Source organism: Drosophila hydei, unplaced genomic scaffold (assembly GCF_003285905.1).
Source record: "Drosophila hydei strain 15085-1641.00,03,60 unplaced genomic scaffold, DhydRS2 tig00000237-arrow-arrow-pilon, whole genome shotgun sequence".
Lineage (NCBI taxonomy): Eukaryota > Metazoa > Arthropoda > Insecta > Diptera > Drosophilidae > Drosophila > Drosophila hydei.
Genome location: NW_022045691.1, coordinates 2,467,319 through 2,493,085, shown reverse-complemented (window position 1 = coordinate 2,493,085; position 25,767 = coordinate 2,467,319). Strand labels below are relative to the sequence as shown.

Below are 25,767 nucleotides of genomic sequence, written 5' to 3'. Positions count from 1 at the left end.
ACATATGCGGCAAACTTTGAAAATTGAAAGTTAGCAATTCTTAGGCATTAAATATTAAAAAAAAGTCATTTAACATGCAATATGCAATATAATATGTTCACTGAATTAACTGTCTGTATTGTAATTTGGTTTTATTCTTCTGCACTATACAAATAAATCACTGCAAACGATAGTTGAAAGCGCTTGTCAGTGCTAACAGCTGTGATGTGCATCCTATTCGCTCGCGCTCACTTTGCAACTGTTTCACTCGCACTTATAGAAAGCTACCGGAACAGCTGTTCGCGGTGCCACAGCAACAAAAAGCTGAAAGAAAAACGTAAACAAATCATTTTAATTATATTGTAATTGCACACAAGGACAAAATGAGCGGCAAGGACGATCGATCGAAGGAGTAAGTAACACGTATACGTAATCGCAAGTGCGAGTAATACAAAATCCCATATAAATTCGCTGTAGCAATCGCAAGAATATGAAGCAGCATAAATATTATCATAAGCAACAGCAGCAGCAATCGAATCGCGGTGGCAACAATACGTCCTCCAGCTCCCCAAAGACAACGGCAGTACGCAGCATTGTGGATGTGGCAGATTCAAGCGATGAACCGCGTTTCGGGCGCAAAGGCTGGTCGAGTGGCACCCGCTCGCTGGCACCGCAAAAAAATCGCGATATGCTGGACACGCTGCCGCCGTCGGACCCAGACGATGTGGAGCAGCTCATAGATGGCACGCCCATTGATGAGAATGCACGTGCCCAGCTGCGCGCCGGCGACTACAAGCAGATGTCGCAGTTCCCCAGCATGGGCGGTGGCCATTTCACCTTTGGAGCCGAAAAGGAATGGAACAACGTAGCCGAGGGCCAGACCCAACTGCACACCAAGGCCGCCAGCAGATATTTCACTTTGAATCTCGGTCTGCTCAACTCTGGCCTACAAACTATTCCCTTCTACAAGCGCATGGATTATTCAGTTATGATGTTTACACGACCCCAGATTATTGCCCAAAACGAAGCAGCTGAACGGGCCGAACGCATCTACCAGGAACGTGTGCTGCACGAGTTAAATGGCCGGGTCAGTGCTGCCAAATCCCGTGCACCTTCGGCCAAATCCACAAAATCCATTGCCCAGCCAGCGGCTCCCAACGCGTCCGATGAGCTGGACGAGCTGCTGGCGCTAACCGATACACAGCTGGCGCAGACCTCCATTGCCACGGGCCCAACATTGCCAATTGCCTCACCGCTGGTGCAGCCAGCGACGCCAACGACAAACGCCAGCAAAAACGATGTCGAGCAATGGCTGGACAGCGTGCTCGATGAGTGAGCCGCCTCAACGAAAAACTAATAACTTTAAGTAAAATACGCATTTGTAGTAATTCAAACATATCTGCTTGAAATGCCACTTGAAACGATTTTAATCAGCTTTTGCCTTAGTAAAAAAATCAATTTAAAAGTATTTTTCTGCCGTTCCATTTCCCATTTTGTTCCGCTCAGCTCAGCTGTCGAGCTGTTCATTTTGTAAGCTGCGCGCGCTGCTCAACACTGTAACAAAAAGAAAGGAAAGGAAAGGAAAAGAAAAGGAAGCTCATTTTCGGGCAGCAACGGGCAACTCGTCAAACCTATTTCCGGTTTGCACATTGTGCAGGAATTTTTTGCTCTGAAGCGCTAGACAAAAAGCTAAGAAAATCTTGTAATTGAAATATTTAAGTGCTTTTCAGTCGAAACAAAAGGAAAACAAGAGGTAAAATATTATAAAAATTTTGATTGTTTCGAAATCAATTAGCAAGTCATATGCACATAACCTCAAAAATGATTTTCGAAATTTTGAAAATGTCTTGCGAATGATATATTGTCGTTTGCGGCCAGATTTAACACGTACCACAGTAGCATTGTAGTTATTTACTAGTTAATATTCGTTAATATTAATAAAACAGTTAATATATGGATCGGAAAGTTCTTTGAGAAAATGTGGCGGCTGCGCATAACCTCAAACAAGATAATGCTACAACAGCCATTCGAAATCGGTATCGTTGTCGCACTGCTGATCCGATACGAAGCCATCGTCCTCGAAGTCGCCAATGCTATACATGCGCTGATAAAATTCAGCCAGATGAGCGTGCACCAGCTTCATTAGCTCACAGGATGTCTCCAGTATGATCATGCGCTCCTGGACGTGAGCGTCGCGCAGTTGGAGCTCGTCGCGCAGCTCCTCGACAATGGTGTTTAGCCAGCGGAATAGCACGGCCGCATCGGCATTGGGAAACTCAAGCATATCCTGCGGCACGCCCACCTCGTTGCGCAGCTTCTCCGTGGAGCCGTACGGTCCGGCAATCAGCAGTCCGGCAATGACGCGCACTATCAAATTGAGCGAATGCAAATAGTTTTGCAAATAGACCAACGGATTGACCATGGCAATGGCCATCATCAGTTCGGAATATGGACGCAAACGATACTCATCGAAGCCCAGATCTGTCAGCTTATCGAGCATAGCCCAGAGCAGGCAGCTGCTCACGATTTGGGCCATGGTGCCCAGCGTGCTGGCGTTGCGGCAGCAGAGGATCAGGTTTAGCATATTGTCCGATTGATTCAGATCCAGTAGCGAGAGGATCTGTGTGCAGAGCTCATGCACCTGTCAAAAGGGGGTAGCGGGTGTTAGTTATCGGCTATCAGTTATCAGTTATCGTTTTCAATCGATAGTCTGCCTACGTGCGTCTCCTCAGTGCAGGCCATGTAGTCGAAGCAGCGCTGCATGAACAGCGTACGCTGCACTTGAGTGCTGGCCAAGTCATTGTGATGCAGCATGAAGAGCATCATTCCAGCCACATGGAGTCCGGCCAGCGGCTCGGCACCAAATTCGATCTCCTCCCGTGACATCAGCTGGCCGAAGGCCTCAATTAACTAAACGATCTCAGAGATGAACGAATTAGTCTTATATGCCATCAAGTTGTCGGCGCACTTACCTCGATCACATTGTCGCTGGAGTGCATGAACTCGGTTTTCTCCCTGAGGTACGATTTGCCCACAGCTTGGCGCACTTGCTCGATATCGAAGCCCTGTGGACGTATGGCTAGATTCCTAAAAAAAAGCAACCAACCTATGAGTAACTGTTTACTTTTACGCCAGGACTCGATTGCCGTTAGACCATGTTGACCGCTTCGCCTATCGATTGTGTCCTTGCTTATCTTGTATGGGGGAATATAGTATACGACTGCGATTGTTTACTTCAGAAATATTTAATTTGTTAATCTAAGATCCAATTCTTGTGAACGTTCAAGCTGAGCTTTAACTGGTAATATCCCAACACAGAAGGCAAATCAGAGGGACATCTGAGCATGTTTACATTGCATACGCAAACGTAATTAAAAGTCGTTACTCAACACTTGTTGTTGTAGTCGGTAGGCGCTGCTGTTAATAGGCAGCTCGTGTAGCCAACTTAACACTGTTTACAATTCGAATAGGCAGCAGTTTTAATGAGCTCTTCTGCTTAACATCTTTCGCCGGCACTCAATGGCCGCCATCTTTGTTTGCTGCTCACATTGTGGAATATGTGCTAGTGGAGACGCTTGGGCCAAATACTTCCAGGTTCTTGGTGCAATATTGCATAAGAACACACACATACCGCGCACATACATATGCATATACACGTGTGTGTGTGTGTGTCTGTCCTTGCGAACAAGCATCTGACAAAATGCGAATGCACGCGCGCCTCGCACATTTTAGCATAAAAGTTGACGCCCCCCATGGTCCACGCCCACCGCTGCTGCTTGAAGTTTCCTTTGCAGACTTGGAAATATCTGCTCATTATGCATTCATATTTTGCAATTACTTTGCACACACACACACATACAGAAGATGGAACGCTAGCTAAAAGCGCAAATGTGCGAGAGTGAGAAAGAGACAACACCAGAAACAGCAGCAGCGGCGAGGCCAAAAGCTGACTGTTAACGAGCAGCAGTAACTGTTAAGTTTGCTGTCTGCCCATGTATATGTGTGCGAGTGTGTGTGCAGCTTTTATCTTGTGCCTTTTTTGCTGCTTCCACTGTGGTTGTTGTTGTTATTTGCCATTTGGCCCATTTGGAGGCGCAATTTTCATAGAATTTCCATATTCAGATTTTAATTATGCAGCTGCATGAAAAGATTAACAACTTTTGCCCCAAGACGACGGCGCATTGTGCATTTTATATTTATATTTTAATTATGCATATTTTACAAAGGCAGCCAAGGGGCCAAGGAACGCGCACAAACTTTTTCCGCATTAAATGCATAAATTTAACACATGCACATGCATGCTGCTGTTCCTGTGTGTGTGTGTGTGTGTGTGTGCAATTGTAAGTGCCTGGCATCTAACCTAACCTCAAATTGTAATTAACAAACACTCAACGCCTTAAGAAATTAGATTCAAACTGTTTTCAATTAAAAACTTATTCGAATTGGATTTGAGATTGAGTGCACAGTGTTTTGATTGTTAAAATGCATATATATATATATGTGTATATATATATCTTTTTGAATTTGCTTGTCTTTCAATAGTTTTTTAAGCCTTAAACTTGAAATCCTTTTTAAAAAATGTTTTTCAGTTTCCAAATTGGGCACAAAAACTATTTCTACTTCTGTGTATGAATTCACTTCAAAATACCGAATCAAAGCATGAAGCCTGTGAACCTGTTTCCATGGGAAAATCAGTTCTAACCAAATCTGCTTTGATCTAAATCCATGAGAACAATTTGGCTAGCACTTGATGAACTATACAAGATGCAGCTATACGATATATGTATCTCTATGGCACGTTTAGCCTTCTGGCTTGAGCCAATTATGCAAATCAGCTTAGAAGCACACATACATTGTGCATGCATTACGACGATTACAATCTCGAGAGAGAGGGGGAGAGAGAAAGAGAGAGTTTCGTATAAGTGCAGCATTAGCCAACACTGTAATCCTGTTCTTTTCACTGTTACCACAAAGTCGCGCAATCAATGCCAACTGTATTTGCTTCAACTTCAATTAGATGTCATAAAAGCCTCAAATTAGCGAAAGGGGGTTGAACAAAGCCAAGCGCCGCGGCCCCCTCCACCTGCCACGTCCAGCCAATTGAAGAGTGTCGAAAAAAAACAGAGTTACTGAACAATCATCATAACGATAACATTCATAATCATGAGCATGATGTGAATCTGGCTGTGGACGAGGTTAAGGTTGAGGTTGAGGCTGATGATAAGTAGCAACTACCCTTTTATTACCAAGCTTTTTTATACGGAGCACTCATTGAATATGTTCTCAGTGGATATATTCGTTTCTGGAGCTATCAGAATAATGATCTTTGTCGTGAATCTTGAGCAATGAGCTATGAGTTGTAAATTATGAATATCGAATCATTAATTGTGAATTGTGAATTATGAATCGTGAATCATAAATTTTGAATTATGAATTATGAATTATGAATCATGAATCATGATTCATGATTCATGAATCAATAATTATGAATTATGAATTATGAATCATTAATCATGAATAATAAATTATGAATCATGAATCATAAATTGTGAATCATGAATCATGAATCATCATTGTGAGTCAGGAATCATAAATTTGAAGTATGAATAATGAATCATCAATTATGAATTATGAATCATTAATCATGAATCATAAATTATAAATCGTGAATCATAAATTGTTAATCATGAATCATGAATCATCATTGTGAATCAGGAATCATAAATTGTGAAGTATGAACAATGAATCATCAATTATGAATAGTACATGCATTATGCGTAGTACAGGATATATACTAGTCAGTCCCTTTTTTGCTTTGTGGTTTTTTTGATTTTTATTAGGGGTTGGATCGTTGTTATTGTTTAGCAGGGCAATCTGTAAATTTTACGCCTAATTTAGGACAAATTGTTGACATACACTCGCCTACTTTTATGTGTGGAGTGTGGTAGAGGCGGGGGTGGGGGTTGGGCAGGGGTTGAGTGGCTTAGGGTGAGGCGAATGGCTTCACTTCAGCTGGAATACAAAAGCCAACAGATTTTCATATCATTATGCGTTGATTTGTTGGGTTTGCCACTGTTTTGACTGTTTTTTCTTCTTGTTGCTGTAGGCGGTTATTCCTCTTTTTAATAATAATGCTAGCCACGGGTTGGCAATCTGGCTAAAAACTCGGCAAGTTCAATTTCGCCGCCCTAAATTGGCAATTAGCTAGTTGAGTCGAGCTCTAAACAAAATTTGGCTTTGCTTTGTTTTGTTTCTGTTTTTTGTGTGGAATGCGAGACAACTCACTTCTGCCATAAACATAGACACAATTCCCATTAAATCGATATCTTCGATGTGTTTATGCCTCATGGTTAGGGGAGGGGTTGAGCAGAGCAGAGCAGAGCTCTTGTCATTGAAAACTTATTTTAGTTATTGGCGCCTAAGCGACAGAATATCTTGATTCTTTAGCTATGGGAAAAGCTCGACCATACGGCAATAATTGCTTATCGATAAGTTATCGAAAATGTTATGAACAACAAATTTTGAGATTAACAATGACAAAAGAGTTAAGGTGGTACTCGATGGCGCAGCGGAAAAGCTGCCGCAAGCAAGACATGATTTTTACTTATCGATAACTTATCGAAAATATTAAAAGGCATATTTTTTAAGAGCAGAAGTTGTTGTAGAGGTTACGCTATACGCATATAGTTAGGTAAGGTAAAAAAGATAAAGCCAACGATTATTATTACCTATCGATAACTTATTCAAGGTATGCAAAAATAAGTGTAAATGTCAACCGCCAAGGCGAAATAAGATGTGGGTGCCCTAGCTGTTCAAAAATATGGCATCTGCATCAAGTTAATGGTAATTGATGTTTATCGATAACTTATCGAAAATGAGAAAGTATCAAAACTTTGAAGTTACTGAATTTTAGCCAAGTCGAGAATTGGGAAACATCGACTTTTTAGGACAAACATTACTTTATCTCTTTCTAGTTTATCGATAAATCTATCATGAATGCTAAATAATTAAGAATAAGACACAAGTATACGTTATAAGTGATTGCGATTAGTCTATGGGAATATTAAATGGGGAATATGAATTAAAAAAAACTTAAGTAATGAAAACTAATGTCTATCGATAACTTATCGAAAATAGAAAACAGCATTAATTTTCATGAAAGAAAGTACTGAGGTTTAAGTTCTATGGAAATGTAGAGACAAGGATAAATATTATATATCGATTACTTATCGATAAATGTCGAATGCTTAAAGATGAGTAGAAGAAGCAGTTCTATACTCAGATACCGCTTATATATCCCATATCAACTGAGACGTCTAGCATCTATTACCGTTGGCATACCGTATATCGTAATATCGTAATATCGTAATGCCGTTATAATCTCTTTGCTCTTAGTCTGCGCTGGAGTCTTGGTATCAGCTAAACGAGATGAATTGCAATCAATTCTGCACATTGGAGCAGCTGCGAGCCTGGGTCGAGTGCAGTCCACTGGCACACAAATGCCTGATTATCTACATGACCAACGATCTGGACCAGGTAAGCGGCGAATGCGAAAAGATTCGATGTCTTCAACCGATTTCCCCAATTTCACCAATTTCCCAATTAGATTATCAATGGCTTTGAGTCGGTGCGCAAAACTGCGCGCAATTGGGACGAGGAGATGCAGCGCCCTCTGTTGGTCGCCGTTTGCATGCTGTTCCTCATACACGGGCCAGTCGAGCCGCAAAAGAATATGCGCAGCTTGATCTTTCGTGTGCTGGGCCTGATGGACACCAAGGATCCAATGAGCGTAAGTTGGGCGACGGCGGAATGAGTGCTCTTCATTGAGATCATCTTGGGCACTCGTCCCGCAGGTGCATGGCCATGTGGAGTATTTGCTAGATGAGCTGCATAAGGTGGGCGCCGATATGGAGACGAACCAGCTCTACCTGGCACTGGGCTTGGTGCGGGCCAACGTACGTGGCTTGCCGCTGGGCGTCTGTCTGCTCTGGTCGGTGATTGGACAGATCTTGAGCTTGGATATAACAATGCATCGCTATCGCGAGTTCAAGGAGCTGGCCCAGACGCTGGGGCCGGTGGCGCGCTTTAGCCTCAGCGAAATGGATGCCAACCAGCTGAGTGAGCTGAATCTGCTATTGGAGACTGTCAATCGCGTCTTGGAGCTGGTGATGCTCACCAATAACGAGGAGCTCAAGCAGGCCGGCTATCCGGATCACTTCTTCCAGATGCGACGCATCGATGTGGAGTCCATGCTCAACTGGGCAACGACCATACTCTATCAGATTCATATCAATGGCCGTTGGTTTGCACAGGTAATCAATCAGTCAATCAGTCAATCAATCAGATTTACACATATATATATTTAGGTTGGCGCTCAGGTTACCACCATGGTGAGCATTTTGAATCGCATTAAGGTCGAAATACCGGAGCTGATCGAAGTGGTTGAGCAGCCCAAGATCTTGCAGGTGACCGTCGACACCTACTCGGACCTGGAAGACTAGCGTACACCCTATCCGAGCGCGCGTCAACTAGCAACTGGCAGTATTATTTATACATATATTTATTGGTAATTTTGTAATCGATTTCTGAGAATAAATGCGAAATATGTTAAACGACTACTTACGCCTCCATCGTGCGACTGAGTACTTGTTATCTGATATCCAAGCTGCAAGGCACTTGACGACGGCGACGCTGACGCTGACGATGACAACGCTGACGACGATCAGCCAAGCTGGCTGCGATCTCCGCCACGCACAACGATCAACTGGCTGCAAATTGCATCGGGTCTGAAGCCAACATCGAACAAGTTGCGCGATCGGAGCTTCGAGCTTGCCACTAACTCCATGGATCAGAGGCAGCTCTCTCTCCCTCTCTCTCTCTCTCTCTCTCTCTTTCTGACTTTGTCGATGAGTTGAGCTCAACATATGTGTGACGTCAGCTAGAGCCGTATTGGAGTTTAGTGTTGGATAACATCCAGTGCTAAGGCAAGAGACATCATTATCATTATCATTATCATTATCATTATCATTATCATTATCATTATCATTATCATTATCATTATCATTATCATTATCATTATCATTATCATTATCATTATCATTATCATTATCATTATCATTATCATTATCATTATCATTATCATTATCATTATCATTATCATTATCATTATCATTATCATTATCATTATCATTATCATTATCATTATCATTATCATTATCATTATCATTATCATTATCATTATCATTCATTATCATTATCATTATCATTATCATTATCATTATCATTATCATTATCATTATCATTATCATTATCATTATCATTATCATTATCATTATCATTATCATTATCATTATCATTATCATTATCATATCATTATCATTATCATTATCATTATCATTATCATTATCATTATCATTATCATTATCATTATCATTATCATTATCATTATCATTATCATTATCATTATCATTATCATTATCATTATCATTATCATTATCATTATCATTATCATTATCATTATCATTTGTCCAGCCTAGACTCTATTTGAGTTTTACTCTACTCATAATACCTCTTGTATTAATATATACCTCTCTCCCTTTCTCTCCCTCCGTCTCTCTTCTCTTCCTAGAATCACTTCATATATCCAATAATTCTACGATTCTATTCTATTTCATATGCTTTGATGGCTTTCTTAAAGCTTAATTTCCACATTTTTATTGAGCTTAAGCTGTGTTGTTAATGCCACAGATTATGTCATATCACTGCAACAACAATAACAACAACAGCTTGAAGAAGAAGAAGATAAGGCAACACACTTGACTTGCGACCTCGAGTGGTGTTTGGTCTGCAGGACCTTTCTGGATGCATGGTGTTTTGGTTGGTGGTGCTGAGCTCCTCTTGTTGTCCTGCTCCGTTTCTTTGCTCGTTTTGGTGGTGGATTTTGCGTCTGCGGATTCGGAATCAGATTCGTTTTCAGTTTCGGTTTCGGTTTCGGTTTCATTTTGTGATTAAAATGTTTGTCATTATCCGTTTGGAAAAATGTTGCAAATTGTGTTTGTGCCGCGGGGCGTGTTGAGCACTTGTCTTTATGCTGATGGTGGTTGCTGTTGTTGTGGTTGTTGTTGATGTCACCAACAGGCTCTAATTGTTTATGTGTGTGTTGCATTTATCGTTAAATTGCTGAGGTGCAAAAAAACGCTCATTGAGGGCGGAAAATTCCGATTTAAGCACCTGAAAAAATATGTTTGCTATTTGTTTGGCTGGCATTTGAAGCTGTCTCTGAATATGTATGAATACATATGCCGAATATGTAATGAATACGTTATATATAAACGTGCACAATGTATATATTTCAAATAATAAATTATTCGGGAATATGAAATTTTTTTGTAAATTTCCTTTGAATTTTCTTTTGCAAATTTGGCAACACTTTTGCATATACATGAATAATTCGATTTTTTAATGAATTTAAGTTTCATTTAGCAACAAAATTCCAATACAATTTACACTTTTCTTTTATAAAATACATTTTAAAAGTTTTTAAATAAAACAAATTGCAGCAGAGCTTGAGTAACATATCAGTCAGCTACGGCAGCTCAGACAGCACAAGTCACACAAAGTAACAGATCAGTCAGCTACAGCAGCTCAGACCGCACAAGTTCGCCTGAGTGCCGTAGCAATCAGCTTAGCTAAGCACGCTTTTTGCATATGTGAAAAAAGCAACTTGGGCATGGCCTTTGCCTTTGACCATGCTTGATCATCCTAGCCCAGTGCGCCTTTTTGAGCCTTAGTTTTGACTTGTGTTTCGCAGTTGTATAATTGTAATCAAAGCTTAATGCAATTAATAACTCATTAAATAAATACAAATCAAAGTGGCAGCCACTGCAGAGCACTGTTCCGAGTTCCTTTGGCACTCAAAGGATGGCAGACATAAAATGTACCAATTAAAAAATGCAATTGAGATTTCAATGGCTGCGCAAATGAACCGCAAACAAAAATAAATTCGCAGAGCCAAACGAAACGAATCTGAATGCAGAGAGGATGAAGGGCGAAGCGGGAAGAGTGGCTGAAGTCTGCTTGCATTTTATTCATTTAATTACATTCACATTTCATAGACAATTTCATAGATAACTGTAATGCAGCGACGCTACAACGGTAAAGTTAACTTGTTTCTCTCTCACTCCTTTTTACTTTTTAGTTTTTTTTTTTTGCATTCGCCGTCGCCATCGCAGTCGCCGCTACCGCCGTCGCATTCAGTTCAAGTGTCTTTTTAATTAGCGTTCTGTGCTGTTGCTGCGCTGCTTCCGTTGCGGCCACTCGAACTATGACTACAGCCTAGCGTGTTCCCCCTCTCTCGCTCTATCTCTCTGTCTCCGCACTCGTCTAGTTCCTGCTGCTCTATGGCTTGCATATAACAGTGCATCTTGCTCGCACTCGCTGTAGCCGGGCGGTGCTTGTTAACGGACTCGCCGCAGATTCAATTTGTGGCTAAACATTTCTCGTCCTTTTTGTGCTTTGGCCCCCCCATCATCGCGAGCTAAATGTGCATGAAAATCTAACCACAAAAGTTGACTGCGATGCGACGTCGCTGCTCAAGGCACCCAGCCACGGCTACAGTTACAGTCAAAGGCACAGACACAGACACAGCCACAGCTTATGCTGCTGTCACTATTGCTATCTCGGTCTGGTACAAGCGTTTGGCGTATGCGCAAGCTCTTTTGCGGCCCGTTTTAATTGCATGCTGTGTTGTTGCTTGTTTTCCGGTTGGCTGCCGTGCCACCCGATTCAGCCCAATCTAACTTTTACATGCCTACTACACGCACACATACATATATACAAACATACATACATACATATACAGCACATGTACTTGTTCGTGTGCGTATGTATTGTTTGACTGCACATAGCATGCCATTTACTACCATATAGCGACAAATTGATATCGTTTTGTATCATTCGCTCAAGTTGATTTTTAAGCATGAGACTCAATGCGCTGCACAATCGGAAATGCAGCTTGCAACGTTTACTTGCAACTACCACAAGATTGCCAGTGTTCTACAAAAAAAAAAAAAAACGGTAAATGACTGCATACAAAGAAATATCTAATCTTGTTATCGATAGTTTTTTTTTTTGACGAGATTTCAAATCGATTTAGATAGGTACTTTACTTGGCTTCCACTATTGATTATAGTAGATAATCTGAAATGTTGAATATATTTAATGTCTTTCAAATAACTTAATCTATCCTTTCTAACTATATCGGCTCTGGGTAAGGTCTGGGAAATACACTGGCTACACTAACTAGAATTATCTTGTTTTTGAGGGTCTGATTCTTGGATCAACATAAAAAAATCAATCTTAAATTTTACACAATGAACATTTTTGTTTTTGTTTTTTTTTTTCTTTTCAAATATGCAATGCAATTTTTATTTTTCACAAAAAAAAGTTATCGTTTATCGAGTGCACAAAGTTCACAATTTGTTATTACCGTTATATACCAGTAAAATATCTGTGTGTGTGTGTGCGAGTATATATTACAGTTAATTTGACTAAGCCTAGGGTTTACTGATTGGAACAGGCGAGAGGGCAATTTGGATATTCTTATACACTTATCGATAGACGCGATATATCGATAATTCGATTACGCACTGAAGTAGACATCGAGTTGGAAATCAAGATTCGTATTGCACAAAAAAAACCATATTCATCATCATCATCATCATCATCGTCGTCGTCATCAGCATCATCATATTTACATAGGCAAGCATGGAGTTTGGTTGGAGTCTGGTTTGAATTTGTATTGGGAAATGGATCGGGCCTGCAGCTCTTCTACATGGGACAGCCGTGCACGTAGCTCACATTGCGGAATATAGCAGCCGCTGCGGCTGAGGTCAAGAAGTTGCACGGATTGCCAGCGGCAGCGGCAGCAGCGGCGGCGGCGGCTGCACTGAACGAGCTAGACAAGCCGCTGGGACAGCAGCCGAGCGCATTGCCGCCGCCATTCTCCTGCACCACAAAGTCCTTCTCCAAGGTGGCCTGATGGCGCAGTTGCTCCAAACGCAGTTGATTCTGTCGCTTCCACTTAGTGCTGCCAAGAGAGAGCAAGAGAGAGAGAGGCTTGGAGTAGTTAAGGAGCAACGAGTTGCCTACTGCAAGTAGGCGAGTGCGAGCGAGACAGCTAGACTTCTAGTTCTAGTTGCTTGCAGTAGAGTAAAGAAAATGTAGTCTACTTTTAAGCGCACGCATGAAATGAAAATAAAATCGAGCAAAATATCAAATTGTCGATAGATTCGTTTGCACAAATAATGAGTTAATGTAAAAAAATAGTAGAAAGAGTCCTAAAGTGTTAGCCAAATGCAACTCACCGTCGATTTTGATACCAGGTCTTCACCTGTGTCTCTGAGAGGCTCAGCGTCTCGGCCACATCGCTGCGATCGGCGACGCTCAAATACTTCTGACAGCGAAATTTGCGCTCCAAATAGGCCAGCTGCGCGTGCGTGAACGCTGTGCGTCGACGTCGCGGCTTCCGTCCGCTCTTGCTCAACTGCAGCTTGTGCTCGGCATAGCTGCCGCTGCCAACGGCATTGTCGCCGCCCGAGCCACCACCTGCCGCACCTGAGCCACCGCCCACAGCTGCTGCAGCCAGCAAGCCCGCCGCCATGCCCGCTGCAGCGGCTGCCGCGCTTAAGCCGGCACCAGAACCAGAGCCCGGTCCAGGTGTAACAGTGCCGCAGGAACCCACGCTCGACTCCTCGTGGTGGCTGTAGTGATGCGACAGCAGCAACTCCTGCTGGCAGCCATGAGCCGTCGAGTCGGGCGTGGACCGATCCTCAATGTCTATGTCCGAGTCATCGTTGGACAATTCGATTTCTGTCAGAGAAGCACATAAAGAAGTTGAGATATATTTATCTTAGGAACTACTCAAGTCTGTGAGGGCAAGGCTTCTTCTTCTCCAGGGCTAGGCTCAGATCTCTCTTGGTGCTCAGCCATAAGAACAACCCTATCTCCAGCTCACTCCCAGTTCTCTCTCTCTCCCGCTCCCTCCCTCCCCTCCTTTATCGAGTATGCGAACAACAAAGCGCAAAGCAAGATCAAGAAATCTATAAATAGAATGTGGCATGCTTTTAAGCGCAGCGTGTCGTTAATGCGTTCTCTACTCAAAGAGGCAACGAGTCAAAGAGGCTGCGGCTGAGGCTGAGGGGCTAAGAGTTCCAGAGCCTTGAGAGATGAGCGCGTGCAGGCACTTTGGCCAGGTCGTGGCTGGACTCATTACTCTCCAGCTGCGACCGCAGGACGCAGAGACAACGCCAGCAGGGCGACTCGTGTGGGCATGGAGGTGGGCGTGGCATTAAGTGGGCGTTGGTTCGTGTCCATTAAAAAATAAAGAAGACAAGACAAGAGCAGAAGCAGGAGCAGGAGCAGGAGCAGGAGCAGGAGCAGGGGAACGAACGGTATGTGTGCCCATTGAGTCAATCAACATGTTATTTATATCCGATGCGCATATCCTTATATAGACTTATGCGCTGCGGGACTGCCTGATTAAATTCACGTGTTTGCTCGAGACGCTCAATTGTTTCCTTCCTATTGGAATTTACGGTCAAAGGACGAGCAGAAGAAAAAAAAACAACCACCAGCAGGAGGCGAGCGGCAGTTCACGTGTGCCCAGCAAGGATTCAACTTGATTTTTATTTATATATATATATATATATATGAAATACAGCAAATATATATCATATTTGTGCTGCGGAAATTATTTTTATATTTTAACCCCAAATGCTTTTTGACTTCTAGAACAACTGAGATAGACAGAGCGAGAGAGAGTGTGAGTGGGAGTGGGACAGACATGTGAATGATGATTCAATTATGCACGTGTGTTGCTGTGCGTGTGTGTGTGTATGCGTGTGTGCGTGTGTGTGCGGCTCGTCTCAAGTGAGCTCTTCTTGTTTGTTCGATCAAAAAGTCACGTCGTATCAATTTGCGGCACAATTGCCATTTAATGGGTACTTGAACTCTGAGATATAAATCAAATAATATCTATATATAATATATATATATATATAAATTGAGAGAGAGAGAGAGAGAGAGAGAGGAATCTAGTCGCAATGATGACTTTGTCTCAACTTAAAGCAAAGCAAATTTCATATCAGAAAAAACTGAAAAGTGACAGGCGAGTTGCTTGGAGTGCTCGACTAGCAGATACCCTGCATGCACACACACACACATGCACACATACACACAGACTCTAGCTCGCTGCATCCTTGAGATAGACTTCAAAGAGTTCAAGCTCAAAGTCCATGGCATGCGAGCTTTGCATAACATTTCCAGTCTTAGACTCTGACTCGGAGAGACGAGCGGAGGGATCAAGTCCATCCCAGACTAGAGTCACAGACGAACAGCGCTAAATCGCTGCATTTGGAAGGAACAAACAAAGCTGTTGATCGCATTTATAGGCCACGCCCACTTCTAGCTCAGCTAAGCTTGAGCTTGGACTTGGGTTTTAGCCTCGTCTTAAGTCTAGGCTTCGAGTGGCACTCTACGTCTTGGTTGTAGTTGAGCTTCAGATCGACTTCAGCTGCACCTTGAGCCTGGACTTGTGCTTGAGCTTGTACTTGGGTTTCAGCTTAGACTTCAGCTTGGGTTTGGGCTTGAGAATTGGGGCTTGGGCTTGAAGCTTAAGGCTTAGAGCAGGGTTTGGGTCTGAGGATTAGGGCTGGGCCTTCAGCTTGAGCTGGGGAATTCATATTGTACGTGGGACTCAGCTTGGATTGGGCTTAGACTTGAAGTTCGTCTAGGTTTCAGAGTGGGCTTAAGCTTGGGTTTTGGCTTGAACTTAAGCTTGAGCTTGAGTTCGATTTCGTAGAGACTTGAGCTTGGGGGTTAAGTTTTTTACCTAAGGAATCTGACTTGAGGCTTCGGCTTGAGATCAAATCTAGTTTCAGTTTTAGCTCAGACGTCAGCTTGAGGCTGGGGCATGGGCATGGGCAGGGGCTTTGTCTTGGGCCTTAGCTTAGCTTGGGCTTGCCGAGTCGCATATTTCTTAATTGTCTCGCATTACTTTGCGCTGTGGCGGCCAATTAGCTGGCACTTTACATGCACCACCCAACCACCCACACAGAGCACTGTGTGTGTGTGCGTCAAGCCGCTGAGCAATTGGCCGCTGGCATTTAAATCTCACACCTCGCCACAATTAGAAACGACAACAAAACTTTTAGCAACAAAATTGAGAGGGCGAAGGGCTACGGGGCTAAGGCGTTGGGTGGGTGGTTGGGGGGTTGGGTGATGCAGTGAGACGTGTGCATACACAGTCGAAGCAACAATTGCTCGAGGCAATAATTTAATTTGTTGTTGTTGTTGTTGTTGTTGGGCTCGTAACTCGCGCTCGAGCAATTTGTCACGTACAAAAACTCTGATTGTTTAGCCCCGGAATCAGCCAACAACAACAACCAGAAGAAGAAGAAGAATGTGAGAACAATGCTATGTAAATTCTTAACACCAAACAAAAGACAAACTGAATTGTTATTCGACTAACGGATACCCTACAATCTGCGCAGAAGTATGCTATGAAAATGGGCTTAGCTAGCAAAAAGAAAAGAATGAGAGGGGGAGATGTAGAGAGAAAAGGAGAGGGAGAGAGACAGATACAGATATAGACATAGCAAGACAAAGAAAGAGAGGAAGAAAGACTGAAGAAAAGAGAGAATCTGTCTCTATAGCTAGAGCCACGCCTATCAGTCTAAATTCTAAAATTGCCTTTTCCATTTACAGTCACTTCTGTGACTTACAGTCAATATACCCATGCATACGACTAGTCCAGGGCATCAAATAGCCTCAGGTGCGCTCTCATTTGTATGACTTGAGCTTTGTGTTTCTCTGTTTGCATTTGTCCTCTAATTATGCATGACATTAAATAAAGTTTAGCTCAACAATTAGAACTATTTAGGAGCTAATTGCTTTCAACTTGTATGTGTGTGTGTGTGTATGTGTATGTGTGAGATAGAAGATGAAACTATCATGGATAACTAATCAGAGCTTATCTTTTTAAGAAAAGGCGAGAGAAAGAGAGATCTTCTTTTAATTAAGAGACGCTTCAATAGGATTTCCAATTGGCTTACCGGAATCCGTTTGCCGACGATTGATTAGGTCACCGAGTAGATCGCGTATTAGAAACGATTTTGAGCTTTGCATTTTGATGGCTTGAGCACTTCGAACTTCGGTACTAAACACAAACTGCACAATTGTTTAAACTAATTCAATGCAATGCCGCTAACATTGCGCTTTAGCTTTTAGATCCTTCAACGTTTTCGATGCAGCACTTTAAAAGAAATATTGAAAAAAAACGTTTGCTTAAAGGAAATTCCGTCGGCAGTTGCTGAGCCGCTGAGTCGCTTAGTCGCTTAGTCGCTTAGTTGCTTTCACTTATTTGATGCTCTGCATATTTGTGTTTTATGTAGTTGAGCTTAATTAAATTTCTGGCAACGCTGGCAGCTGAACCGTTAAGCGCAAAGTCAAATGAACAACTGAAATGCGAACGTTTATTAATCCTTTTAGCGCAGCGCAAGGCTCACACACACACACAGTCACACACAGACACACAGCGACTAGAAAAAAGTGAATTACACGATTTGTTGCTGTAAACGGCACAGTTTAGCGTGCACAGCCGGCAGTCGCTGCGCCCAAAAGTCGGCAATGGCAGCCGCCCAACCACCAATCCCGACCCCGTCCCTGCCTCCGCCCACTCTCTTCGCACAACTCGCCTGGCATGTTAACATCTCATTTAGCTTTGATTTAATCAGTCAACTATGCTGCCATCTCGCTCGCCCCCAACGCTAAGTCCTACTTCCGTTACGCGTTAGCCATTTTGTTTTTACAAACACAGCGCAGCGAATGTGCATACAACTAGCTAGCTAGCTAGCTCGCTCGCACACTCATCGCTGTCGCCGTCGCCGTCGCTGATTGGTTAGCGAGCATTGCCCAAACAACCCTGTCGCAGGCAACTGACAACAGAACAGCCTGCTGCAGCTCGCACTCAGGTGCCAGCCGCGCACTCAGCCAGTGTTGCCTGTCGTGAAATTAACGTCCGCATCGCTAATGCGCGTTGCCGTCGGTGTTTATTTTTGTTTAACGTGTTTCAATGTAAACAGTTATTGCCGACGGTTTGCAATCGGGTGAGCTTGAATGGAACAAAGTTGCCATATCAAATGTATCCTAATTTGGATTATTTATTATTATTTAAAGTTAGATTCGACGAAAAGTTGTTAGGTGTTTGCTCAACTGGCAAATATCACCTGTTTGGACACTCAACTATTAGTCATATTTGTCGTATATTTCTTAGATATTTACGGAATACAATTACATTTGTGGAAACGCTGGGAATGAGTTTTAGAGTTACAGTTACTTACAGAGCTACCCAATTATCGAAACTATTTCACTATTCAGGAGTTCCATTTGGCCTTTAGTTAAGCAACACCACATGCCAATCTCAGATTTCAAGGCGATGGAAGAGAAGTTTACAAAACATACGATTAAATGGTATTAAATATCTAGTCTATAATCTATTACATTAGTTTTCAATTACATTGCAACCCAGGTGCTTTCACTCAGGTGCTTCCATTCGGTAGCTTCGCCTCCGAATGGAAATCATTCAGCATCAAAATGGCAGCACCCAACAAGTGTAAGGAGCCAGTGATCAGGACATCCACCTCAATATGGGCGGGATAACGTTTACGCATCTCGACAAATGCATCAAAGATCGTATTATACATGCGCCCATTATTGACCTGCTGATTGGCATCGCACAGCTGCTGCCAGGTGGCTGCGATTAATTTGGCTCGCTCCCGCTGCGCATCATCGGTGTAGCACACACTAGTTTGGTTGGGATCTTTGGCCGTGGCACTGGACAAGTTGGGCACAAAGCAGATCATATCAAAGCTGCACGACTGCTGCAGCACCTGCAGCAAGTCCTTAGTGTCCGTATCACCTGTCCGATTAAACACCAAGATACTTGGATTGCGACTACAATACAGAAAGAGACTATTAAAGATAGCTGAATATAGATGTTATAGCAAGTAGATAGAGTATGGATAGGATAAGTAGAGATGGTAAAGATGGGATGGTTCGTATGGATGGTATAGATGATATAGATAGTGGGGAAGATGATATAGATAGTATAGATATATATAGATAGATAGATAGATAGTATAGATATATATAGATAGTATAGTATAGATATATAGATGATATACGTATATATATGATTATTATTCAAAATAAAAGATATAGGATAGATGATATAAATCGTAAGGGTAGTATTGATAGTGATGTGATATGATAAAGTATGTCTAGTATATATGGTATATGCCATAAATCAGATGGAACACATACCATATATATGATATATATATATCATATATCACATGTATCTTATATATCATCTATATCACATATATATCATGCATCTTATATAATCAATATCATCTATATATATCACATATCTAAAATCTCTTCAGTTTACCTTAGTCTGGTGCTCTTCAGATACCAATTACAGCAGACGCGTATGCTCTCTACTGTATGGGCTCCATCCAGATGGACGCGCATATTCTCGTACTCCACCAGCTGGCAGCGACCGGGCCAATTGGCCTGGCTGACGCCGCGCAGCACCTCGTCGGTGAGCCGTGGCCAGTTGGTGGGGTAGCAGCAATGCAGCGGGCCCGTCGACTGACAGAGCCAGTCGTAGGCTAACTGTATGGAGAGCGAGCCGTTGAGCCGCACATAGTCGTTGCAGGTATCCAGATGGTCGGAACGGTGGTTGCTTTTGAACAGCTCCTCCGTGTTGGGCACCTGGAAGAGTTGGGCATTCTTTTCGTCTGCCCGATCGCGTATCACCTGTAGACACTCCGGCTGTGTGACGTCCGTATAGACATGGGCGCCCGGCTTAATGATGCCAGCCTTCTGCCAGGCGATCTCCTCCAGGGTGTTGCCCAGCACTTGGGTGTGCTCCAGGGCCAAGGACGTGATGCCCACTGTGCGCACGTTGCGCAAAATATTCGTACAGTCGAGCTCACCGCCTATGCCCACCTCCAGCACCACCACATCCACTCGCTCGGCGATGAACACATGAAACCCGACAATGGTCAGGAACATAAAGAACGCCGGCATGTCCCGATCGTGCTCCCGGTGTAAGAGCAGCCGATCGTAGACCAGTCTGAAGAATCGCGTGAACTTCGCCTTGGCCAACGGCTCGCCATCAATCCGTATGCGCTCGTTCGTCGACACCAAGTGCGGCGAGCTAAAGAAGCCCGTTCGGGCACCGTACTGCCGCAAGATCGACTCAGTCAGCGCGCAAGTTGAGCCCTAAACAAAACGAAAAACGACAAGTAAGAAAGGTCGAGTCGGTGTGCCCGACTAGAAGATACACTGATCCCAGTCCTCTTTGAGTTTTTTAATATTTTCCGTAGTTTTTTCGACACCAGGATTCGAACCCACTGTTTTTACGCAACGCGCACCAACTCTACCAACACAGTCACTTCATAATTTGAAAAAATAAAACAATAATAAATATTCCATCCCTACCGATCTCGAACCCTGGGACTAGCTGCTGGCGAGCGCCGCCTTTACCAACGCAGCCACTGGCCAAATGTTTTGTTTAATAACTTAGCGGATTTTAATGAAGTTTTTAGCATGTGATCTACATATTCTCTTGGCTTGGTAGAGATGCCCACTGAACTTAAATTGTAAGAATTTGGGGAAATTTGGAGCCGGTATCCAAAATCCAACAAAAATCAGAATTGCATAAGATATACATAAAACTAACAACAAAATTTGGAGGCTTTAGCTCTTAAGACGTCCCAGATATAATTTATTAACTGCAGTTCAATCATGTTTTTATTCGATAACAATTAAATGCGAATAGTTATCGAATATTTGAAACAAACTTGACATGCGCGTGCTATGCACGGACCTGCAAAAAAATGTCTTATAGAGGCTGAGATCGACGCGTTCACACATACGGACAGACAGACGGACAGACGGACGGACGGACAGACGGACAGACAGACAGACGGACAGGGCTCAATCGACTCAGCTTGTCCTGATCCAGAATATACATACTTTATGGGGTCTGCCACGCCCCCTTCTGCCTGTTACATACATTTGCACAAAACCATTATACCCTGAGTTCCCATTTTCAATGGGATCAGCGTATAAAGACCCAAATCAAAGCAAATCAAATCGACTCAGCTCGAATAGTTCAAATAGAATCGAGCTCAGAGTGCATTTAGTATTGACAAATACAATTAACACTTATCAGTTATCAGTTATCAGTCATCAGCTGTCAATGGACATGTTAATGAAGCCAGTGCCATACACTGCGAGAAAATACCCTGGCTAAAAGCTCTCTAAATATACAAATTTAGTTTTAACATATTCATATAACATATTATTTATTATTTATTATCTATTATCTATTATCTATTATCTATTATCTATTATCTATTATCTATTATTTATTATTTATTATTTATTATTTATTATTTATTATTTATTATTTATTACTTATTATTTATTATTTATTATTTATTATTTATTATTTATTATTTATTATTTATTATTTATTATTTATTATTTATTATTTATTATTTATTATTTATTATTTATTATTATTATTATTTATTATTTATTATATTATTATTTATTATTTATTATTATATTTATTATTTATTATTTATTATTTATTATTATATTATTTATTATTTATTATTTATTATTTATTATTTATTATTTATTATTTATTATTTATTATTTATTATTTATTATTTATTATTTATTATTTATTATTTATTATTTATTAATTATTTATTATTTACAAATTAAAAAGTTTGCTCTATCCAATCTTTTGGGCAAATATATATGCCACAATAGTTTCAGCTTAATTTTTGTTTTGTGTATTTGTTTTTTTTGTTTTGTTATTGTTTTAGTATTGCACTACTTAGTGTTAATTTTCAATAATGCGGGCTAGAGAGAGAGAAAGCTACGTACCTTGCCCTTGGTGCCACCAACATGGATAACGGACAGTTTCTCCACATCGCTCAGGTTTAGGCCACTGCGCTCTAGGTACTTCAATGTATTTGCCAACGTATCGCAGCGAGTGCTGATCGGGCTCTGTAGGCTTTCCCGGTTCGATTGGAGCTTGGTCAGCTCTTCGATGTTGGCCTAAAAGCAATAGCAATTATGATATGAACAAAAATTGATGAAGTTCATCGCTGAAGCTGGCTTACATTGTATTCCTCCTCTTCTCGGGCATCCTGCTCGCTGGGCATGGCACCACGAGCCGAGAAGACCAACTCTCTAAACGTGAGTTTCATCTGATCTGGTTGGGGCTTGGAGCAGCCATTAATGCCGGCAGCTGGCCTCGTTAGTGCACTCAATATGGGCGGTTTAGTTGTTAATGTGCGTACTCTCAGCGTATCGTACATTCGTCTGGTGCCGTTCACTAATATCACATGTAGGTAGACCGTCGTTATTTCACGCACTGATCGCATCTGTTTTCGCAAAAGCATTCTGGAAATTCTACCGTTCTAAACTCTCTCTCACTCTCTATCTGCCTCTCTCTCTATCTGGTTCGTTGTATAAGTTCTGCGCTTATAAATATAATTGATAAAGAAATAGAAAAAGTGAATTGAGAAATGTGATTAGATAAGATCAATCTGTTTCATTAATAAAGCACGCAATGATGACACACAAACTTTCACACATATATACTTATTTCATTATTAATTTCGAGCACACAAATCAAAAACGATAATTTAGAGATAACGGTTATAGAGATAAGCGCAATTTGGCAACAAGTGGATATATCGCTTACAATTAATATCGGCACTTGCGATAACGATAAATCGAAAACGCTGTTTAGGTGGCAACATTCCACGAAACTCACGCAATGAGGCACAGCCACAGCTACGCCACAAACACAAATGCACACACACAAATACACACACACGCACACAAACACACACACAAAGGCGCACGCACGCGCTTCGTTGTATTTACATCTTTTTTTTACTATTCACAGCGAATTTTCATAATAATAACAAAACGTGTTCGATGGCCTTCACTAAAACCGTGCCAAAATTGGCGTATATAATTGGTACAGTGACACCGCTGTCACCATAGGCTATAAATTTTTTGTATCACAAATATCAAACATTTAAAATTTATATTTAATTTTTAGCCGAAAGGGAAACCGCGTTTCTACACTTCACAGAACGCTGCACGTGTGAATGGCAAAATAAATAAATAAAATTTCGATCATTTCAGTGCTTGCTGTGTTTACGTTTACTTCTGTATGCGTGTAAATGTCTGTGTGTCAAATTTTGTGTTTGTGTGCGTTCGGGCACGTGTAAACAAAAATAAAAAATCATGATGGAAACAGCAGCAGCTAGGTATGTGTCATAAAAATATACAATTAAGTAAAATTTGAATCATATTAGCTCTGTCCACACGAACACAGTCATACATCGCGTCTGGGCAACTGCGAGGTTTGCGCCAGCCAACCGGCTCGGTACGCCTGCCCCAAGTGCGAGGTGAAAACTTGCTGCCTCGCCTGCGTGCAGATCCACAAGCGGGAGCTGCAATGCGACGGCAAGCGGGATCGCACCAAATTCATGCCCATCAGCGAAATGACCGAGCGTGAATTCATGAGCGACTATTGTTTTCTCGAGGAATGCACACGCTATGCCGAGCATCGCAAAAAGGATCCAAGCAAACGTTACACGCAACAGCAGCGACAGCTGCCGCTGCCACTGCATCGATTGCGTGTGGCAGCCAAAGAGCGCGGCACGCGTCTGCAGTTCCTGCTAGCCAACTTCAGTCGCCACAAGGAGAACAGCACCTATCTGAATTGGAAGGAGCGTTGCATATACTGGCAAATCGAATGGCTGTTCGTGCACATTGACAGCGAAACGCCGACACGCTTTGTGGAAAAGCGCTGCAATGAACAGCAAACACTCGAGCAGTTGCTACACAAATATCTGGATGTGCAGCAGGAGTTGGGCGGCAAGCAGCGCAAAGTGTTGCAACATCATCAGACAGCTGGCATTGGCGAGCTCAGCCTTTGGCTGCGTGCTGAGGGCGTCAAACGGAGTGGCCAACGCTGCTATCGACTCGCTGCCTATCAAACACTCCGCTCCAATCTGGCGGGCAAAACAATTGTCGAGTATCCAGCCATATACATTAGCTACGAACAGCGTCCGCCTGCTGGCTTTGACCTGATAGACAGTGGTAAGTTCCTGGTAGCTGCGCCTGTTCAATATACTTTGCTATAGCAAATGTTTTTTGCAGATGAAGAAGTGGAGGCAGCTGCTAGTGAGCCTCAGCCAACGCCAGCGAAACGTCCCAAGCCAGAAGCAGCCGCAAAGCCAACAAAGCAGCTGCCCGAGCTGCAGGACATTTATGAACTCGCAGCCAGCTTTGGCGTTGACAACTCCTCAGAGAGCAGCAGCGATGCGGAGCTGCTTAGCGATAATGAAAATGCAGACAATTAAATAATAAGCAAATAGTTTAAACAATAGCATAAGTTTTAGTTAAGTTTACAGATGATAACTTGCAAAAATGTTGCAAATTGGTGCACGAAATATGGACAGAAATTTTGTAAACTAACCTAAAAGAAATCTGATCAAAGTGCCGAACCTTTTACATGTTTTCATTCAACAAATATGAACTGTGTATAAATAAATATTGTAAATATGAAGGAACGTTAAATTCAAAAACTGTCAGTACAAAATCATGGTATTAAAGCACGAGGATTGCACTTCAGATGCCGGGAGTTTGTAGTGGAACCAGTGCAAGATGAACTGAGCTAATTGCTCAAAATAAGCTGCTGCTGTGCAGCCCTGTGTACAAAATCTGAATGTGTAACGGGTAACGTACTGTTCTTTTTTTTGCACAGTGTGTCGCCACATCTAGTGGCATCTCATTCCCACACATGCATCTCGCTCTAAATGGCGCAAACAAGAAAAGTTTTAAATTTGTTTATCATGAATTTATTTATTTTTCTTTTTTATAGGCTAATTAAATGATAAGAATTTTAGGGGGCGAAAAAAACTGTCAATTATAGCTCCGCCTATATATATATATATGTATATACACATATATCTGTATGGGCATAATCATATGTGAGCTCTTCGTGTACAATTCGGATTTATATAATGCAATATTTTCAGTTATAGCATCATATACAATATACCAATAACTTGCTTTTGTACATAATACATAAGTGCACAATCTTCATAAATATATATATATATATATATATATTTCGATTTATATATATATATGTATGTATATATGTTTTATATTTCAATTTGTATTTGTATTTTTATATCGATTTGTTTTATTTTTGCCTGCACCAGTTTGTTTTTTTAGTTAAATAAGAATTAAATTAATTCTGATTTTATAAAAAAAAATAATAATTAACACATAGAGACAAAAAGTCGTAACAAACAAAACATTAACATTGTTTTTGTTGCAAAAAAAAAAACAGAAGAATCCATTGAAGCAAATGGAATATACTCTATATATATAGATATATGTATATATCAATATATATATATATATATATATATATATATATATATATATATATATATATATTGAAACATTTCGTAACTAGTTTTTCCTCTCATTCTCAATCTTTCTCAAATACATGCGTTTGCTTTTTCTATTAATGCGAATCAATCGTACAGCTTAAATGATGCAAACATAGAAGAGAACGAAAGTTAATTGATTAATTTGTAT

At 41.6% G+C, this 25,767-nt stretch overlaps 6 protein-coding genes across 9 annotated transcripts; 3 read left to right on the top strand and 3 right to left on the bottom strand.

The window, feature by feature from the left end:
* The first annotated feature begins 21 nt into the window (after positions 1-21).
* On the top strand, positions 22-1,408 carry LOC111593372. The gene is made up of 2 exons (XM_023306127.2): positions 22-391; positions 457-1,408. The coding sequence occupies exons 1-2, from the start codon at positions 363-365 to the stop codon at positions 1,313-1,315; spliced, it is 888 nt and encodes a 295-aa protein (XP_023161895.1). The 5' UTR covers positions 22-362; the 3' UTR covers positions 1,316-1,408.
* A 109-nt stretch (positions 1,409-1,517) lies between these two features.
* LOC111593454 lies at positions 1,518-8,553 on the top strand. Its single transcript, XM_023306252.2, has 5 exons — positions 1,518-1,732; positions 7,375-7,515; positions 7,586-7,768; positions 7,833-8,291; positions 8,346-8,553. The coding sequence occupies exons 2-5, from the start codon at positions 7,408-7,410 to the stop codon at positions 8,478-8,480; spliced, it is 885 nt and encodes a 294-aa protein (XP_023162020.1). The 5' UTR covers positions 1,518-1,732; positions 7,375-7,407; the 3' UTR covers positions 8,481-8,553.
* On the bottom strand, positions 1,763-8,722 carry LOC111593161. Of its 2 annotated transcripts, none has more exons than XM_023305801.2 (4): positions 8,603-8,722; positions 2,952-3,066; positions 2,698-2,889; positions 1,763-2,620 (listed from the first exon to the last, which is right to left on the bottom strand). In XM_023305801.2, exons 1-4 carry the CDS (start codon positions 8,608-8,610, stop codon positions 1,994-1,996), a joined length of 942 nt encoding a protein of 313 aa, XP_023161569.1. In that variant the 5' UTR covers positions 8,611-8,722; the 3' UTR covers positions 1,763-1,993. The 2 variants fall into 2 exon arrangements, with proteins under 2 accessions (XP_023161569.1, XP_023161652.1); XM_023305884.2 differs by lacking the exon at positions 8,603-8,722 and adding an exon at positions 7,321-7,393.
* A 4,085-nt stretch (positions 8,723-12,807) lies between these two features.
* LOC111593601 (homeobox protein B-H1) lies at positions 12,808-17,163 on the bottom strand. Its single transcript, XM_023306498.2, has 3 exons — positions 17,091-17,163; positions 13,344-13,848; positions 12,808-13,066 (listed from the first exon to the last, which is right to left on the bottom strand). Exons 1-3 carry the CDS (start codon positions 17,161-17,163, stop codon positions 12,808-12,810), a joined length of 837 nt encoding a protein of 278 aa, XP_023162266.2.
* A 1,119-nt stretch (positions 17,164-18,282) lies between these two features.
* On the bottom strand, positions 18,283-23,102 carry LOC111592114 (putative folylpolyglutamate synthase). Of its 3 annotated transcripts, none has more exons than XM_023304184.2 (5): positions 23,023-23,102; positions 22,251-22,608; positions 22,012-22,185; positions 19,490-20,328; positions 18,283-18,990 (listed from the first exon to the last, which is right to left on the bottom strand). In XM_023304184.2, the coding sequence occupies exons 2-5, from the start codon at positions 22,530-22,532 to the stop codon at positions 18,576-18,578; spliced, it is 1,710 nt and encodes a 569-aa protein (XP_023159952.2). In that variant the 5' UTR covers positions 22,533-22,608; positions 23,023-23,102; the 3' UTR covers positions 18,283-18,575. The 3 variants fall into 3 exon arrangements, with proteins under 3 accessions (XP_023159952.2, XP_023160034.2, XP_023160109.2); XM_023304266.2 differs by having other exon boundaries at positions 22,251-22,613; positions 23,023-23,101; XM_023304341.2 differs by lacking the exon at positions 23,023-23,102 and adding an exon at positions 22,838-22,894.
* On the top strand, positions 23,045-24,976 carry LOC111592931 (box C/D snoRNA protein 1). The gene is made up of 4 exons (XM_023305434.2): positions 23,045-23,119; positions 23,290-23,414; positions 23,483-24,252; positions 24,313-24,976. Exons 2-4 carry the CDS (start codon positions 23,392-23,394, stop codon positions 24,513-24,515), a joined length of 996 nt encoding a protein of 331 aa, XP_023161202.1. The 5' UTR covers positions 23,045-23,119; positions 23,290-23,391; the 3' UTR covers positions 24,516-24,976.
* Positions 24,977-25,767: the final 791 nt, after the last annotated feature.